Source organism: Macrosteles quadrilineatus, unplaced genomic scaffold, assembly GCF_028750875.1.
Source record: "Macrosteles quadrilineatus isolate MER2022 unplaced genomic scaffold, UCM_ALF_1.0 Scaffold_6__1_contigs__length_79288215, whole genome shotgun sequence".
In the NCBI taxonomy this organism is placed as follows: domain Eukaryota; kingdom Metazoa; phylum Arthropoda; class Insecta; order Hemiptera; family Cicadellidae; genus Macrosteles; species Macrosteles quadrilineatus.
Window position 1 is genome coordinate 7,563,653 of NW_026542599.1, and position 20,430 is coordinate 7,584,082.

Genomic DNA, 20,430 nt, shown 5'->3' on the forward strand with positions numbered 1-20,430 from the left:
GCAGCTTCGATTAGACAAAAAAAAAACATGTTCACAATCCAATGCACCACGATCCATTCCCTGTTTCTCAATACAAGTTCCCGTGTACCAATCGGATGACACGTCGGATTTGCCAAATAATCCGCTGACCGCATTTTTCCATTAGATCGCCACAAGTATTCAGCCGGAGCGATATTGAATACCGATATACCGACGGACCGATGCGATTTTAAACTCGTCGGTTTGTGTTTTCATATCTATACCACAACACCCGCAACTGTTGTCATTCGATATGTAGGACTGAGCATTCTGTTGTGGGAAGGCGGATTTGAAACTATATTGCAACTATTTCACTGTGGGTTTGATGTGATAATTTGAGTGCACAAAGTGACTAATGCTTTACCAAACAATCCAAAAACAAATAGATATCTTGTTGTGAACCTGTTATAAATGTGTTGATGGTTGTTAACAACTCTATCAGCCTACAAAAGGATCCTTAAGGCATCGTCAAATAAGTGACACACGAACACGGTTCACAGTAAAACAAAAAACATTCGTAATACAATAATCGTACTGTAATTCTCATGGTTTTTGTTTGTAGACTAGAGTCCATTGATGTAGAATCGCAACAGAGCTAACGGCAATTGAGTAAATATCATAGGTTTAAGAATGCACAATTACGAATAGTCCATGAATCGACTTTGCTGGGGAATTGAGGCTCAACCCTTCAGAATTTGAAGGCGATAACTATGCGCCCTCCGCCTTTCCATACAGTTGATTGTTTCATAGCCACATAGAAACATTTTCACATCATATAGGCTACTATCTACGACACACAATAAAAGAAAAACGTTTTGAAACGAGTTTTCTCGCATGCAACATGTGACAGTAACCATTCCTTGCATTATCGACCACTTGCCCGCCAAAACAACAAGCCCAGCGGCAGTTTTGGAGGGAAGGGGAGGAGCCCGTATGTACGTAGGGCGGATGCGGGACCTCTATGATAACAAAGATAGCTCTCTCTGTCTCTCTTATCTCTCTCACTCCTACATAATTAGAGCCGTTACCTTCATTAACATATGTGGCCGAATTAGACAACTCTAATTGGTCCCATTACAGTTTTTACCATTCAATTACAGGCTGGTGTACACATTCGATATGGTACGTTAATGTTAACGATTTCGAGCGATTGCTGTTTTCGAGCAATTTACTGTGTGCTTCGTTAGGCTGTAGCTTGTCTGATTGGATTAGTTGGGAAAATAATAGGTTTTATTGGACAAACATTTATTCAAGGTTAGGAAACTCATTTAACGTTGTTTCCATAGATCAATGAGGATGTTTTGTGTAAATAATCCCTGAATTTATACTCCCAGAAGTATTTACAAAATTATTTACTCACCGTTTGTGAACAAATTGATACTAATTTAATTTTTCCAAACTTTTACCATAAAAAATAACTGCCGCTCTTCCAGTATAGCTAGTATAAATTCGTTCAAACAATCATACAAGATATTTTGATTTACCTTGCAAGACCAATCAAAGATGAATTATTTACTTAAGCATTTCACCTACATACCAACAAAGTTTACTATCACCTTTACAAGTATTTATATTATTTTCGCACCAATTCAAAATGCTAAAACTTCTACCTCAATCACCCCCAATAAATGGAGAGTTCCTTATGTAACAATGTAGAAACCAATGGAAACCTATCTTTGTATAACTTACATCGTAACTTTGTACACATTGCTCTAAGTTTAAACCGGTAAACACTTGTTAGGGTTTCCAATCCAAGTACAATAGATTTCTGTTGAAACCCAACTAATGTACTCGCTTTAGTACTTTAAAATTTAGGAGGACTTAGTAGACGTAGTCTGGAATTATAATTTTCACAATACTTCTACTAGATACAACAACATAATGATGTATATCTACACCAATATAACAGAAGATGGTATTATAGGCCTACAGGTGAGGACATTTTATGTAAGTGGTTACTTAGGTGGTCGGCGTGGAGTATCTTTAAGTGAAGATTTAGTTCTAATTTTCTTTCAGCTTCAAGACTTTTTTATTGATTTCAGAAAACTTAAATCACATGAGAACGTCACATTCAATTGATTTGCAAGAATAGATCTTGGTCAATTTTAAAAATATGCTGCAGTCCGGTAAAGGGTAATACATCATTTAACAATTTCAAAACATTTCAAAACGTTGTTTAGTAGAATTAAAAGTAAATTTGATGTTTTAGTTATTTTTATCCTCAATAAATTCATCTTAAATCTCAAGGACTTCAGTCAAAGGATAGTTCGAAATATATCAAAACTTACTTTAGTGTCAAGCAAAAGTTACCTGAAGTTCACACAATAGTCTAATAAATTCATAAAAATATTTCAAATGTTTCAAAAAGTTTGTCTTGGCATACATCATACATCATACAACAAGTTCAAATCATCTTAAAATGTCGTTACAAAGTCGAAAACAGTTTCAGCTCTTGTTTCCCCCCAACTTAAGAGGATAAAAAAGAGAAACGTTCTGTCGAACCTTTCATTAAAGCCGTGCAACCAAATTAAACAGACATTGTGCTATGACTCCAGTGATGTGAACAGTCTCATGGTTATATTGTGGACGAGTAACGGAGTTGAGAAAACTTCATTAATTAGGCAAAACTACGCCGCTTTTGTACAACTCGCTGATACGGATGTGTAGAAATCGCGATTCGTGGAAAATCATCTTTGAGGATCATTGTGGATCGTACCTTGTCACTGTTGTGGTTAGAAAATATGAAATATTGTTGTGAACGGTTCGAAAGTTTAAGTATTTTTGTTATTATTCTGTTTTTATTCAGTTTTTTTTCGATTAATATTTATAATTTTGTCAAAGAGTAATTTGTCGTGGGTGGTGGTTCCGTTGTTGTGTTGTATATTTCACAAATAATAAATTTTTAAATAATAAAAAACACTCGAAGTTTTAGTACTGTATCGATATATTTTTCTAAAGTGAAGTTGAGAACAGGGTTTTTACACCTACACTATAATATGAGCAAGGAAAATTGTAATAGAATTCCTTTACGAAAAATAAGTATTCATTTCATTTTAACCACATTATGCCATAAACCATATACTTTCGCACATCACAATATCCGTAAAATTAATGGATACTACATTTGTATGGAATATGCAATGGGAGGACATTGGAAATGGAATGCCTGGATGTTGAGCCATGGAATTAAGGAATGTTTGAACCGGACAGTGTCGGATGGTATGCAGGGATGACTGGGGTAGGTGTGAGAGAATAACACCTCTGAAACAAGCGTTATTGGTAGAAACACGCTTGTTTAGTACTCTTGGAAACGCCTTGTATGGTGTCAGGGCTCAGAAATCGCAAAACATGATTGGTAGATGAGTGTAATGTAAATGGACCATTTTTAAAATCACTACAAACATCAATATTCTTGATAGACTGAGAATTTGTAAAACGCACGAAAAGTGTTCAAAACATTTTGATTGTATCCATACTCTTTGGGAAAGAACATCTGTGAGCATACACAATTTTTTGCCGGTTTCTTAACAAATATTTTCTTACAAATTTCCTCTTTTTTTGTAACATGATTTTAGTTGAGAAATTAAAAATAGGTTCTACTTTAAAAGGTTTTAGTTATCTCGCTTAGTAGCGTTTACATAATTTGGTTACTAAAAGCATAATTTTGAAAATATTAAGGAGATAAACTAATGCAAATCTAACATAAGTATTGATGGAAAGTATCAGAGGAACCTAAAATGGAACAACTATTCTTATTGTACAAACCAAATGACACATGATCTATATTCTCAACATATGCCAAGTCTACAATACGAATCTAATGTCGTACAAGAATAATGATTGTATTTGTGAAACCTATCTTATAATACAGGTTATAAAGTAAAATTTACAAACCTATCTCCTAATATTTCCAACCCCTTTTGTTGGTTGTCCAAGTAAATGATCGACGTTTAACACAACTACACGTTAAGCCCCGAGATCTAAGGTGTTACGACAGTAAAGTCATTTCGGTTTTCACAGAGTGTACTGGGTATATCGGGTAATGCAATATTAAATTCCAATACCGCAGCATTCTGGTATTCAGCGCTCTATGGCGCTGCGGCTGAAATTTCACTCAAAGCGTTCTCCACGCTGCATATTTGTGCTCAACCTTTGTGTTTTGTCTACATCGATTCCTTTACACTGAACACAACGATCGATTATCGAATCGCTTCGTGCGAGGGTAATCGGTTGACGTTTTTGGGTCAAAGGGGTCAACTAGATTTTGGTTGTAGAGTGGTTGATCAATATCGATTAGTGGATAGAAAATGTCCGTTAACAAATCTGCTTCGATCGCATAGTTTATAGGTTTTGCCCATGAGGTACAATGTTTATAGGTTTTGCCCATGAGGTGCAGTGTTTATAGGTTTTGCCCAGGAGGTACAATGTTTATAGGTTTTGCCCAGGAGGTACAATGTTTATAGGTTTTGCCCAGGAGGTACAATGTTTATAGGTTTTGCCCATGAGGTGCAGTGTTTATAGGTTTTGCCCAGGAGGTACAATGTTTATAGGTTTTGCCCATGAGGTACAGTGTTTATAGGTTTTGCCCATGAGGTACAATGTTTATAGGTTTTGCCCATGAGGTACAATGTTTTTAGGTTTTACCCATGAGGTACAGTGTAGGGTAGAAAATCCAAAATAACTACTTGTGTCGAGTGTCACATAATATCTCTTGATTTTAACAGCGACCATATTTTGGACTCAGTATCTTTATATCTTTATTCGCTGGTTCTTTACGTTCATTCTTAGACCACACAGACATTTTAGTACAAATTATAAAGTCGAAGGACGATTAATTTAAAACAAAATAAACTCCAGAATGCGTCGTCAAACTTTCGTGCACTATTTGAAACTTTACAAAAGGCCAAGTACAAAAACTACCCATTGTACCTTTCTCCACAAAACATCGTAATACACCACAATGCTCCAATACACCACGGATGATTCGACACTGTACGAACAAAGAAGTATGGCGGACGAAACACAAAAACGAGCTATTAGCTCCGGACTATCGCTGATTAACTTTGTAATGCGGCGCGCGGCGCGGCGCGGTGTAATCCAAAAATAATTATTTGTCGGATAGTTAGGCTGTCAGAAGCACTCGGGTTGAGCTACATGAGTCATACATTTGCATACGTACAATAGAGGGCGGAGGGATGCTTAACTTATGAGTTGCATTATTTCTGACCCGGCGGCAGTCAAAGATCCCCAGCGATTCGTTCATTATTAAAGTTCTAGCGTTAAAGGGGGCGCAAAAAGAATATTTGGGAACGGAATATGAGTGTGCGTGTACAGTTTCAGGGGATCATTTGAATTATTCACCGGTTTATGTTATTTTTTTCGTTTTTTTGCTAATGTCAATACAAAGTTACTCACTAGTTTAGTTCAATATTAAAACTTGAAAGATGACCTGATTATTTAATTGAATTGTTGTTCGCATTAGTTGTTTCTGAGGTGTAATTGCACCGTATTGTATTATTTGTGTATTTTATTAGTTATTTTACTTATTTGTCTCATAGGCAATCTTTATATCAATTTTCCAATGTGCCAATACTATCTCTAGTTTTCTACCCAATTGTTGCTACAATACATCATGTTCCAATACTTCCTGTTTAACTGCCCATGTGTCTATTGTTCCATATTATTGCTACAGTGTATATACAGTATTGCTCCACATTTCAAAATCCTATCCTTCATATTTCTAACCATTCCTTGTTGCGTTGATGTTACACTGTTCCATGTTCCAACATCCTATCCAATCCTCTATTATCTCGTTTTCTGGATTGCATCCTTTGCTCCATCCTCCAACACTTCTAATATTTTGTTCCTTTTCCCGTGGTTTGATATTTCTTTGCTACAGTATAATCTTCAGTGTTCCCATTTTCTCATTTGCCCCACGTCACTAGTCTATATTGGTCCATGTTCCAACGTTTCTACATCCAATGTTCCTTGTTCCAGGGTTCCATTTGTCCGGAGTAGTGACCAGTCCGCGTGCCAGCAGTCCTCCCGCGCCTCCCTACAATCCAGAGCCGGACAAGAGGTACAAAGTCTCCGTCAGTTTCGACAGGTAAGTCACCACATCAATACCAATACTGTATTGTGAGGTTGAGATGGGGTTATGTGATAGGGACCCACCGAAGGTGTATTTTAAACGTTGAACCCACATGGGTGAAAGAATGATTGTAGAATGGAATGAGATGCATTTTGTTTCTTGTTTGAAATGTTGCTTTAGCCTGAAAGGTTTTTTATTAAAGCCCGGCGATTCCTGATTATTTTCGGAATAGAAACGGCAACAATCAAAACGAGAAGTTTAACCACTCTTCTACTCTACATGTCTTTGATAGTATACGTCTATTAATAAGACGTTGTTAATTCAGTATAAATGTCTTTGTAGGCTTTATTTGTACAAATAAGTTAATTTTCGTGTGTCTAAGTTGTGGGATTTTTTTAAACATTGTACGCCTAGCACTGAGCTACTCAGATATAATGCCTTTTTACATGTCTAAAAAATTGTAAAAAAATGTTTGTATACTTAAGTTTAATTACGACTATAGATCTATTGTGAGCATCTATGTCATTACAATTTATTGCTTCAACAATATTTTATAATAATCTGAAAACCCCCACTAATTTGTTGGATGCCGTATGTCAATAATCAGCTAAAATTATCACAATCGTATTGGAAAGAATCAAGTTTATCTCAACCAAAAACGATTAGAAACGAAAGTCTCAATGGACAGTTCTCCTTTAAGTTGGTTGTATCTGTTCAACAATGCCGACTGACGGAAGGTGAGGAGGGGGGGGGGGTTACAGGTGAATCGACACACACACGCACACCAACACACACACTCGCGCCACAACAATGCAAGATGCAGCACACGACAGACCGGATACGCGTGTATCATCGCCGGAAGTTGTCTTCGGTTTCCTCCCGCAGTAGTCCGGTCTTTGCACTCGTCTTCTTCCTCTTTCCTCTCCCAGCCTTCTTGGTTACGTGTTCGTGTTGCATATTCGGCCGCACGCGCCAATCTGTTGTTGAAGAATACAAATTGTCGGGTGATTTGGAGGGAATATTAAGTAGGATTTTTTAAATGTTGTTCAGTTGACAAGTTTTAATAAACATTTTATCACTTCGTTAAGTGGCTCTTTTCGTCACGACTTCGAGTTTACTTGTCTTATAAGTAAAAGAAGAGTGGATTGAAATCTATTCAAAACATTTGGTCTGTTGAAGAAAGTGAAAAGTAATGCATCCACGGACGCATGAGAAATTAAAATTAAATCTACTGAAATACGCTGACATTTCATATTAGTCTAAAAATCTACAAAAGAAAACTGATTGTACTAAAATACCAATACTTCATTAACAGACAAAGCTTTAAAAAGTCTTAATATGACTAAATATTATAGGAAGAAGATAGACCCTAGGCATACAGTGTTTTGGAAGTATAAAATCGTAGAGTAGATAGGTAAATTATATCTTGATTTACATTAAATTTTACTACCCTTTGTTTTCAATAGTTGAATCACTTAGAGCAATGTGCTGAGGAAATGTAGATAAGTTTCAATTAAAGGATGGAGTCGTATTGATAGAAGCACCGTAAAATAGACAATGGCAGACTATAGTAGGATACTCATTGTGTTTTATCGAACTACTTATTGTTAGGCACGATAACACGATATTAGGGTTGTAAAATTGTTAATGGACATCATAACATTTATAATGGTTGTTGTATCTGTTGTTGCTAATTTTACATTAACAATTAAAATAGGAGTATAGTTGGGACATTTTCCGTTAATTCACTTGTATTCGAGCTCTATACTAAACTCTAACCTAGCCTAACCAAGTTTAATTAACTACCACTTCTATTGCTAGTAACTTATTGATCTAAAAAGTAGTGGTAGTGAGTTAACGGAAAAGGTCCTATAGTTGAACTAGTCTATTTTCCATTCTTACTTTTTTGGTAGGCCTAATTTGGAAATAACTACGTTTTAATATTATGCTTAAGTTTACAGTTTATCTTGGTTAAAATGTTAGCGTAGACTAAAATCAGTAAAATACATTACAAGTGGTTCAGTTTAATCACATTTATTTAATTCTAAACATGCTACAACCATACATTAAATTCCTACTTGTGTGTTTCCAGATGCAAAATCACCTCAGTAACATGCAGTTGTGGCACGAAGGATATTTTCTGGTGTCAACATGTGGTGGCGTTGTCGCTCTATCGTATCAGAAATGCAGAAATCGTCAGACTCAGGGTTCCCATTTCAGGTAAGAAGAAATATTAATCATTTGTGTACCTCAATCGATACATCAAGATGATAATTTACACACCTACGTATTCTGCATGTGAATGCAGGCCCTAGTTATGTTAGCAAGATCAGCTGTTAATTTCGCCAAGACAATCTTAGCCCAATGATCGAAGACAGCTGTGTCCTCTACTTTTTTTTCAAAATCAGCTTCGGAGGAATCAGTGTTCGCATTAATACAGGATGATTTAGATAAAATGTAGACAATTTTTAAAGGAATATTGTACATTGTAGTGCCTAATTTCTGTACAAGTGTGAAGCAAAACGTGAAAACATTTTCAAAAATATTTCCCACACGACAGATTGGGAGTGTGACTGACGGGATGACAGAATGGTTAACAAGCTCTATTGAAAATTCCAAAATTGCCCCCCTCCCCCCCCCAAAGATCTACCCTGTCGTGTGTCGTGTTGATCTGGCAAATGAAACAATAACAACTTAAACGCCAAGTCGATGGTCTCGACTGAAAATTGAACAGAACTAATTGGAGATTGCAGAGGGGTTGTTTTGAGTGTTTCAAGTTGAATTTCGTAGAATAACAATGGGATATTTTTTATATTGGTGGGGTTATTTATTTTCCAGGGGAGGAGGGGTTCGAGATATGGGATAATAGAAATGTCTGAATAATTAACTTAGTCTTTTTGTTTTGTTCTTTAATTGATTACGTTTTCCAAAATCCTCATTGATAATTAATTTGGTTAATAATGTCGATATCTGTAAACTACAATATCTTCATATTGGTATACATTTTTATAATTTTTTAGATACTGTATATAATTTTCAACGGTTTAAGTAACAATAAAATTTCCCTAAATTGGGCCATTGTTTACCTTAACAACAGTAAGTTTAAATCCAAAAATGCTAAAGGAAATAGCTATTTAACCTATCGAAATTTTTCCTAGGTATTAAAATTATAAATGTTCAACTCTGTCTATCACTTAACAAACTACCGCAGTTTCTAGACGTATCTAATGAGGTTATTTACATATCTGCCACTTAGTTTATCAACATTATGTTGTCCCCATATTTGACTCTGGCCATGCTGGCACATAATACCAACCCCTACATAGTCCTGTAAATGCATCAGGCATTAGGCTGCCTGGTCGATAGGCGAGGTAGGCTGGCGCACGCGCGGCATCGACGGTGCACGCTTCAAACTCTGGCTATTTAAATCAAATTTCTTGTTTTTATTGAGAGTTTCCGGGGGGCGGGGAAGGCGAGTGGTGGTGGAAGGCGGTGGAGGGGGATCAGCTGATTACAATACGATAAACAGCTGACTAACAATCGCGCTGTGTGCGATGCGTGTAGCGTTGTCTTTATTGAAGGCGCTACTGTTTTAAATAACTTAAATTGAATTTGACGTTTATTTTACATTTTCCGTTTATTTTGGGTGATGTTTAAGACCGTTATGCTGTTTTTTTACAAAATGTCTTTTAATATATTTTTTTAACTTCTCTATTTTGTCTAATGCTGATTGCACACTACAAAATGTTATTGTAATTTGATTTGATTTGTGTTCAGTTATAGAAATCAATAAACATACAGTATAGGCCTATCTTACCCTGTGAAGTAAGTGCTAATTACATGTGTACAAAGGTAAAAATAATTAATTGAATTCTGTAAATTTCTTTTTAATTATTGGAGTTTATTTTTACTTTAAAAAAAAAGTTTTTTTATTCCATAAGAGATTGTTGAAATAACTGTCGTCGAGGTTAAATGTTAAATGTTGTTAAATCCATTCTTTCCCCTAAAGTAGAATACAGTGTTTTTACAAAAAATTAAACTGTAGGCTACTACTGAATTTCTAAGAAGAATTTAATCGAAACAGTATTTGAACTTAAACTTTTTACGCCTATATTGCTTACTAAAATCAGGAAATTAAATTTCAGCGACAGTAGTGGATGTGTAAAATAGCAACGTCTAACCGGCTTTTCTTCAAAACATAAATATGAATTTTTATCTGAGGTTTTTTCCGATCCTGTTTCCACCATTACCCTTTTTGGACCTCTTAGAAGTTGCTTTACCTGTAATCTAAAATCAGGTGCAAGCTCAGTCTTCTGTGTCGAGTTAAACTGAATTCTCGAATGTCGAATTAGTGAGGCTCTATGACTGTACTTAACAAAGCTACTAGTTCATGCAGTGTGCAGTAAATTTGTATTTGTTGCTGCAGAAACACTACTGCAGATGGACCGCCAGCAGCTGCAGAAGTTTGTCCAGTACCTGATCTCAGAACACCACACAGAAGTGCTACCAACTGCGCAGAAACTAGCGGACGAGATACTCCAACAGCGTTCCGAGATCAACCAGATACCAGGTCAGGGCGGACAATCTGAATTTCCTTTTAGACTTTTGTATAGCAGCGTGTAGGACAGATTTGGATTGTGTGATAATTTAAAAGATAAAAAAAACCATCCAACAAGATGTATTGAAAATATCAATTTGTTTGTCATCGCAAACACAAAATATTAGCAACCGAAATATAATGTGATATTTGTCTACTCAGCCATTTTGCCATTTTTGCAGGGAGAAAGAGTTTAAAAAATTTGTGGTATTTAGTATGCCTACACAAAATCAACCAGCAAGTACAGTTATAAAAAACGAGGCTACACAACGGGTTGTTTTGAATTTTGATGTATCCGTTACCGTATATTGTCATACCACTCAGAAGTAGCTTAACATTTTTACAGGGTTTGATTAATCTTATAAAGGTTTGGATAACACAAAAGGTTAGATAACAGGGATAAGTGAGACTCTTCCTATATTATTAAGGAGCAATGAATTGGATAAATAAATTTGAGCTATATTTTCAGTAGTTGGGTATGTCTGTTATGTCAGATATGGTTAGTTGATATCTGATATGGAAGTTCAACCTTATTATGGTGAAAATAGCCAGAATGACGGGTTATGTCATAGACTAACCAACACAAGACAGTTAAGTTTCTTTAAAGTGGTAAAAAAATACTTACAGTTCTGTTTAGAATGGCAAAAGTATAGTTTAGGGTACTGTACCTATGTTTTTACTACTGTAGGTACCAAAAAAGTTTTGTTTAAAAGCTCTAACAAAATAGTTTATGTTTGGACAGCAACAAATTCATCTAACAAATTTAATTTAGCTAACAAATTTATCTTGTTTGTAGGAGCGCCAGATCCAACAGCTGGGGCGAGTGCAGACGACGACCACACGTGGCATTTAGACGAGGAACAAGTCTGTGAACAGGTTAAGTCCTACCTCTCTCAGGGTAGTTACTACAATGCCAACAAACAGCTCAACTCACTCTTCGCCAAGGTATGTGTCTCTCGACGCGTAGCATTTAAAAAAACATTCTTTTACCTACTTTGTGTAATGTCGGACTACAGAATTGAAAGTACTTTTGAACGTTAGTTAAAGATTACCTTGGTAAAAGCGACTGGCCAAAACGTCATTGGCAAGGAATCAGCTACCTAAAAGGGGACAAAAATAATGATATTGGTATTACTTAGGTGAAAAGTTGGCTATTAACTACTAAGGATTTTTCCTTACTATTACTGCAAAGTAACGGTAATTCCCATCTCTATGCAAAACTAGTTCTCCTTACAACTTCAAACCATACATTTCAATGCTGTAGTTTCGCTATTTGTTAGATCGGAAGTTTTCTGCCATCAAGCCATTCTCTGCTGCTGTGTTAATAGAATTATCTGTAATACCTACGTTAACTTTGGTTTCTCTGGTCGCAGGTGAGGGAGATGTTACGGGCGCAAGACTCTAACGGTGCGCGGATGTTGACCCTCATCACGGAACAGTTCCTCTCAGATCCGCGGTTGCTGCTGTGGAAGTCGCAGGGAACACCAATGACGGACAAATGTAGACAGCTGTGGGATCAACTTGGTGAGTCAATTAGGCAACCTTCAACCTACCTACTGAAGTAGACATACCATTCCCATGTTTTGTATCCAGTTTTTATATAAAACAGACGTAGTTCATTTGAACCACGGATAGTAGGAAAGAATGTGCTGTTGATGTATAAATCAACATGCTTTCTGGGCAATAAGCCAACTTTTCAACAAGCCAGAATGAAATTTTAAAAGGACAACTTTGTAATCTAGCATCTTTAATACGCATAAAATATCATACTGTAGCCTATATACTACCAAAAAATTGAAGAAAATCAAATTTTTAAAACAGCACTTATATTTGAATAAAATATTGACAACAGCTGTTTAATATAGATAAAATGTCTACAAATACTGTTTATAGAATGTTCTGTTAAACAAATATGCACTGTGGGATAATCACAGATACTTTTAAGCAAAAGCAATTCCAAACGCCTTAAATTTTGCTCACTATGCAAAAGATCAAATTCTTCCCTCTTGCACCGAAGTCTAAGACACAAACGATTAAACCACAATTGTATAGGTAACGCTACACTTACAGTATGGTACGGTAACTAATTGTTTGTACATAGGAGCACTGTGGGTGTGCATAGTTCTCAACCCTCACTGCAGCGGCCAAGAGAAAGTCCATTGGAAAGCACTTCTTGAGAAGTGGACTCGCAACGAGGTCTGTCCACAAGAAGATCCGGACTTCAGGCCACAACCCATTCCCCGTCTGGACCCGGTGAGTCCACATTATAACCAACTGTAGAAGAACATTGAACCTTGAAGTGAAAGACTTTTTACCTTGAATAGTAAAGTGAACACTAAATAGTTCTCTATGTTAAATAAAATGTCATTTAAAAGCAAAATCCAAGATAGAGGCCCGCAGCTGGTGACACCCTATGAGCTCAAAGATATAATTGCACCCCATGGAACCCTTACTTCTAGAAATGAAATTAGTCATTACTGTTTAAAACCAATGTATTCCATTTTAATTGTCAAGATACTGTGAGACCTTACTGCAGTTTGATCATTGGTATGCAAAACTTGGAGGAGCGAGCTAATCGAGTGGTGTAGTGATGTGCTTCAATCCCCGAAGTCTCGGGTTCAAATCCTGCCTAACACCGATGTCTTTAGCTATATGTGATAACCCTCAAGGCTTACATTGAATTAATGTGTAAAATGTTCCGGGCCAGAGTCTAAGGGGAGGCAATACTTGAACATCCTTTTATTCTAGTACCACGGGGGAGGCGGAGGATTCCACTCGTCGGACAGCAGCTCTGAAGACGAAGGCAATGGAAACAACGGCAGCAACAACAACAGCAGCAACAACTTCTGCAGCAACAGCCACAACAACCACGGCTCTAGCTCCAGCAGGAGACGAGGATGGATGAGTCATCATGGTAGATCTACGTCTGCGCCTATCCTACGCACAGTCTTCCATAGGTAGGCATTCCAGTGATTATTGTATGAAGCTCATTTTTAGTGTTAAGAGGGTTCCCTACCCCCGCCGAAAAACGTCAGAAAACCGCTTCGCGCGGTATCATATAGCGATTCTAGTTTTAACATTTAAATTGTGAACCAAACACCATTTTGTATATAAAGAGTGGTTCTACTAAGTTTGCTTTTTAAAAAATGTCTATGCTTACGGACTTGTCAAAGTTAGTGAACTTTACAGTTAAATAATAATATCTTTTTATGAAATTATCGATTTTTATTAAAGCAATATTAGTGCGAAATTTAACTAAAAATATCAAGTCACTTTTAGTTTCAAGAAAAGATTATTTTTTGTATGTGCAAAATGAAACCGCGTAAAACCTTGCACGGCGAAAAGTGCTATGATTCTGACGGACTCCAGCGGCCTTTATCGAAACTACTGTCTCACGGAGGGATACAAATTTTACACATTCTTCATCATTCATAATATTTCCCCCAAGATTTATCCATGACAAGCAATCCTAGGGAATATTTTGTCGTCTTGTAGTTCCAACTAAACTCACCAGGTTCGCAGAAAATTGAAGACAGTTCGAGGTAGGGAACCCCCTTGAGTTCATATATTTTAAGGATCGTTGTAAACACATTTTCCATCAAGAACAGTGAAAATAAAGTTTTCACAATGTTTTGGAATCTGAAATACTAATCATGTTTTCAGATTAATACACAAACACAGCTGAAGCTATATCACAAAAGAAAAACCACAGATAACTTTACAGTAGTCAAAACAGGAAATTATAAATTCTGTTAGAAAAAAGTTAGTACAAGAAAGTAGGCGAACACATGTGTACAACATTTTACAGTGTACAAGACTGCATTTAGTAGCAGAATCATTATGAGATCACTAGTGATAAGAAGTTTACCAGTTTGTGTCTGAGGAGAGTCAGTAGCATTAATGGATTAAAACTTGGACCAGCTGACCTTGGTCTTTAAACTCTTATTATATGGTCCTGGCTAACGAACCAACTGATCTTAGTCAGTAATTAAGCTGTCATCTCAATAATTACCTTAAACACTCATCTTCGCCTTAAGTACCCTTGTGTAAAATCTAATCTAATCTCTGTTTTTTGCAGAGCTTTGGATGCTGTTGGAATGTCCTGGGACAACATGCATCTAAAGAACATCTTGTCCAGTGACTCGTACTGCAGTCATGTACCGGACAGCTCTCTCATCTCGGGTACCTTCAACCCCCTCGGACAGCCGCTGTGGCACGGTATGTCTATCATGGTCCACATCACACTGTAGAAGTAGAAGATTTGTGTTTCAAGTGCTCAAAGTATTGTTTTTGTTAATTTTGAATCAGCTGATTACATTGTTGTTAAAGTTTGTTTATACATATGAAATTAAATGTATGTTCTTTATGCCTTAGAACTATCTATATAATTTATTTGACACTTTGAGAAATTGTTCTTAATGTTTCTGAGTATATGTTCTGGGTATATGTCTCAGAGTATTTTGGATTTCAAGATTCCAGGGTTGCCATTTACATCAGGGCTCTACAGCAGGGTTGCCACCTTCGGTTAGAAAAAAATCAAGATAGGCTCCCCTCCTCCCCAGGATAAACACGGGGAAAACAATCTGAAGTTGGGACTGTTTTTCAGTAGCGTTGTAGCACTTTTCTATTTTAGGCTCATGTCCTGTTGTAAAGGTACTCAGGTTTGATAATTGTCGGTCAGGTAAAAAAAATATTACTGAATAAACTTAAATTAAAAACTGCCTATTTTGAAATCACAAAAATAAGCGCTCATACAAATGGATATCTAACTACCTAACAAAATTATGCACACAAGTACACTGGTTAAACACAATCCTCAAAGTATGAAATTCACATAATTTTGTTTTCCCATCGCAGAGGCTCTGCCAATCTGCGCAGCCCGTGTGGACGCTCTGCGGTCCCACGGCCACCAGGCAGCAGCGCTGCGGCTGGCAGTGGCAGTGATCCGCACTATGAAGCAGCAACAGCTGACTGCGCAACGCAAGTGGCATGAGAGTCAACAGAGCAAACCTTGCACTAGCTCATCTGGCTGCGACAACCACCGTTGCACCGGGTAATTAAAATAAAAGATGGTGTGTTGATTTTCTTTTGGTTAGCTGTATTTGCAATTAAAGTATCACAAATATTTTAAGAGAAAATATACAGACTCCTAAAATCTTTGCGAATAAGCTAAGGATCGAGCCCATCCTTCTCATGCACAAGTTTGAGACCCAAACCACTAGGCTAGCATCACAGCCAAAATACTCTTTTAATATTATGAAAATCTAGATTAGATTAGATTTGTACATTGTCGACATTTCAGGGAGTGTCTTCTGAGGCAAAGATGTGAGAAGGACAAGTGTTGAAGGAGATTAACCTTATTTTCTGAGATCATCTGTTTCTGTTCTATTTCTAATTTAAGAATATTAAACACACATCTTGTTTCAACAAACTCTATTTCCAAACTCAACCAATGTTTACAAAAATCATCTGTCAACAAAAGATATTTAAACACAAATAAATCATATGACTAAAAGAACAGACTTAATACAACAGTTTCATTAGCCATGGCCATATTTTAAATGATCAAGGACAACTGGGTCCAGCTTAGATCGTACTGTCGTGTGGTAAAAATGCAAATTTCTGATGAGTAGGCTAGCACCTCAGCATTCACCTACCCAGCTAAATCCTGACAGTGCTCAAACTTAACAATAAACTCTCCATTTAATTGCAACAATTATTTTTCTGTTGAAATCACTCAACAAAGAATCTTTACAAAACATATTGTACATCAATTTTAAATTTATACATCTGAGTTTAACGAAAACTTGTATTAATACTTTTGTTTTCTGCAGGTATGGTGTCCAGTGCACTAGGTCAGAACAGCCGTGCACGTCACGGTGTAGTTACTCCTCTAGAAGTTGTTCTACAGGTTACTACGATAACCACGCTAGACCCCCCTCTGCTTGCAGGTAAGTCAAATAATTGACGAATTTTCTACTTTTGCTCTTCTGTTTTTGTTATTCCCCTATCTAGGCCTCTTCATCTTCTATCCCTTTACCTCTTCCTCAACCATTTGCCATCTCACTTTCTCTCTTTTCCACATCCATCCACCATCTAGTTTTTCTTCTTGGTCCTGTTTTTCCTACCACCATCAACAAAATTTTCTCTGCCTCTTCTCGCATTATTCTCACATCTCAAAACTAATTACCCTGCCAAAAGATGTATTCAGCTACAGCTACCTCTTTTCTGAACATTCTTATGTCCCACCTTTGTTACACATCAATTCCATCAATCACTATTGAGGGAATAAACTTCTCAACTTCAATTAGATCTCATCGACAAGTTTTGTAAATTCGGTGAGACCAAGCTGCTGTTATTAAAATATTTGAATTTTTCAGTTCACGGTGTACGAGCAATGGCTTCAGTGACTGTCATTACCGCTTCAACCCTCTCTGCAACAATCCTCGCTGCTACAACCCTCTCGGCCGCTCTCAGAGTGTCAGGTGTGGCGTGAGGTGTTGTGTGAAAAGCTGCGGACCTCCACCACAAGGCAACACTGAAGGTAAACAAAGAATATATGGGTACTGAGATAAATGAATCAAAAGCTTTTACACTCACAAGATAACCTTGTCACATTTGTATATATATCGGTGATGACAATAATTTATTTGTTACCACTCCATTGTTTTTTACCTCTCGAACCATTATTTTTGTGAAATATCATAATTGAATAATTAATTTTACTTGCACTACTGCAATTGAATTTCAAGATGAGTGGAGTACCTCAAAGTTCTCTTTTAGGTTGCCAAATAAATTTTGATGAACATTACCGGTTTAAATTGGACAACAAATTTGAAATTTTGAAAATCGAAAGTGGTTGCATGAAGTACTCTAGGTATCTTTGGGCTTATTTCTTCTACATGATCCACAATAACTAATCCTACTAGACCCTCTTCCTTGATATCTTATGACAACTCTTTATTTTCAATGCTATATTGTGTATTCTGTTTTAAGGTTGGGTGGGGCATCCTCTGGATCCTATTGGCTGCCTGTTTGACACTCTGGCCGATGCGTCTCTAGTCACCGACGACTCGGCTCCTCGAACACCATCTTACTTCGGTCAGCATTCTAACTTTAACTTAAACTAATCTATAATACCCTAAATACAAAAATAGCATGCTTTATTTGAGTAATTGAGTTGTTTTAGTTTTGTTACATAGACATATTTTGGTACTGTGAAATTATTCAGATTACTGAAGTATTGTTTCAACTTATTTTTCAGTTGATTATTTTGAAGGAAAGAACACTTGGCTTTGGAATACATAGTTGTCTCTAGGCTGATTTATACAGCCTAAACACAGACAAAACATTGTCAGTTTTGTAACCATTCTACTTACTTATGCACCTTGTAGGGGTGAAATATGAATTTTGTTGTAAAGTTGATGTTATAAACTGCATGGAACTATTTTCTTGAGTAAGCATTTCATCTTTTGTTTGAGTAATGATTTTTTTCTCCCCAGATCCTGTTGGGGTTGAGGAGACGGTGAGCAGCATCCCCCCCAGATACCAGCACGTTCCTGTGGTTGGGTCCAGGGATCGGTCCGAGACTTACCTCACTCTAGCTGTGGAGGTGGCTCTGATTGGACTGGGACAACAGCGGATAATGCCTCCTGGACTCTACGCCCAGGTAGAGTATAGAGACCAGTTGAATTAGAAGTAGTGCCTCTTTGTTGGTCAGAGTCCTTTATATTGAGCTTACATCCTGAACTTCCTTATTGTAAATTAATAACAACATACAATTATCCACCATCTAAATCTTCCTTTTGGTACTCTTCCATCTACCACCATCAACTCCACTTTCTAAGGAATCCATCTCCTCACGTTCTTTTCATTTGTCCATACCATTTTAGTCTAGCTTTTTCTACTCCTTGTCATCTTCAGCCCCTTTTTTAAAACCTAGATTCCTAATTTCTAGCTCTGTCTCATCTAACTGTATTCGATCAATCGCCATTAGTGAAAACCTTCATGTCACCATCTGATTTCTCAACTTTATCCAGAAATCACTATTGACGGAAAACTTCTCATTTATAACTGTTCTCATTTATAACTCAATGAATGTTTTGCAGGAGAAGGCGTGTAAGCAGGAGGACCGGCTGATCGCGAAGCTCCAGGAAATGGAGCTAGACAACAGCCTGGTAGCCGTACTGCGGAGACAGGCCATTGTACTGCTAGAGGGAGGCCCCAGCAGTGGTCTGGGCATCGGCATCCACCCGGAGTCTATCCCCATGCACACTTTCGCTAGGTTTCTCTTCCTAGCTCTACTCAACTACTACCCGGACCTCGCTTATGAAGTAGGCCTGAGGGCGATGAGGTACGAAAATACAGTGATGCCTTTTTATTAGGGTGGTAGCCTCTATTAACCTTGTATTTGTCCATAAAGGCCTTAGGTATGAGCATGGAATGTATCATGCAAAGCGGGTGAGCTGATGTAATACAAGAATGATGTGCTGGTAAATATTAGTGATGGCACCAGATGCGAGCCCTTGATATTGCTGTGGGAAATGACTTTGTTGACATGAAAAAGTTCAATCGTTTAAGGCACCAAGAACCAGACTTTCAAATCTAAAAGCCTGATCAAACACATGATATTTCAAATAACACATGCATGTATTATGCTAGTAACTCATAGGCCAGAAGGCGAGCAGAAACGCTCTGAGTGGTTGACCTTGTTCGGTTATTCTGAGAAGTCGATAAATTGTTTTGAGGAGTCTGTTGACTGTTAACCCTAAGCAGGATATAAGAGGTTTTAGTGTAATTAAATTGTCTAACTACATTAATAATTAGAATTTGATATACTGAAACCAAATTCAATAACAAGAAATGTTAAAACCACATAACTTAGTGTAATCTTTACCCCTTATTGGTCTTTTGCTCGGCAGATTGCCGGTAATGGAGGAACATGAGGACTCTGACGACCCTGTAAACGGAAACGTCTCTTCGTTAGTGCTCAGCCGCTACCCTCGGTGGTTCACCATTGGACACATCGAGACACAACAGTGCGCCTTGGCATCCACCATGCTCAGTGCTGCCAAAGGTACAGAACAAAATATTTAAGTTAAATCTAACCTTATCCAACCTAACCTAACTTATCCTAACCATGCTTAGTGGATACAGAACTAAATATTAATGTAAAACCAAACCGAATAACTTTTCTACAATTCAAAATAACTTAAAATCAAACTCACCATGACTTTATGTTGCAGGAGAAGTGATGAGGCTACGGACAGTGCTGGAGTCGGCTCAGAGGCACATCCACAGCTCGTCTCACCTGTTCAAACTCGCCCAGGATGCCTTTCGCTTCGCCACACCCGAGACTGGACCGAGACATCCCACCCTGCTCAGCGTAGCCTTTGAACTGGGCCTGCAGGTAAAGCAGACCTTCTTAGCTGAGCCATTAACAGACCTAGACATTCCATCCCTATGTTAAAGCTATCACGAATGTTATGAAAATGCATGAAGTAAAAATAAACCACCTAAGTGTCCTGATGTAAATTGTTGATTTCTGTTGAATACCAACCTTTTAACCACGTCAAACTGACAGAACGACACATTGTAAAATAGAGCATATTTTATGTCACATCAACAATCTTATTCAACTATGTTCTTTTTGAATAATTAATTGGCAACAGCTGGCTCAATTAAATGGGGTTTCTTCTTCAGTATCCAAAGCTCAACGCTGTAA

At 37.3% G+C, this 20,430-nt stretch overlaps 1 protein-coding gene across 1 annotated transcript in view; it reads left to right on the forward strand.

Moving 5' to 3' along the window:
* The window catches only part of LOC128996447 (zinc finger SWIM domain-containing protein 5-like), a 126,166-nt gene that overhangs the window by 99,042 nt on the left and 6,694 nt on the right, over positions 1–20,430 (forward strand). The window contains exons 2-17 of the mRNA XM_054421780.1: positions 6,016–6,124; positions 8,202–8,329; positions 10,536–10,679; positions 11,503–11,651; positions 12,080–12,230; positions 12,808–12,959; positions 13,455–13,663; positions 14,785–14,924; positions 15,564–15,759; positions 16,541–16,657; positions 17,087–17,250; positions 17,703–17,807; positions 18,209–18,375; positions 18,815–19,059; positions 19,628–19,782; positions 19,952–20,115. Coding sequence (XP_054277755.1) covers positions 6,016–6,124; positions 8,202–8,329; positions 10,536–10,679; positions 11,503–11,651; positions 12,080–12,230; positions 12,808–12,959; positions 13,455–13,663; positions 14,785–14,924; positions 15,564–15,759; positions 16,541–16,657; positions 17,087–17,250; positions 17,703–17,807; positions 18,209–18,375; positions 18,815–19,059; positions 19,628–19,782; positions 19,952–20,115 — 2,495 coding nt within the window. The remainder of the gene's footprint in view (positions 1–6,015; positions 6,125–8,201; positions 8,330–10,535; positions 10,680–11,502; positions 11,652–12,079; positions 12,231–12,807; positions 12,960–13,454; positions 13,664–14,784; positions 14,925–15,563; positions 15,760–16,540; positions 16,658–17,086; positions 17,251–17,702; positions 17,808–18,208; positions 18,376–18,814; positions 19,060–19,627; positions 19,783–19,951; positions 20,116–20,430) is intronic.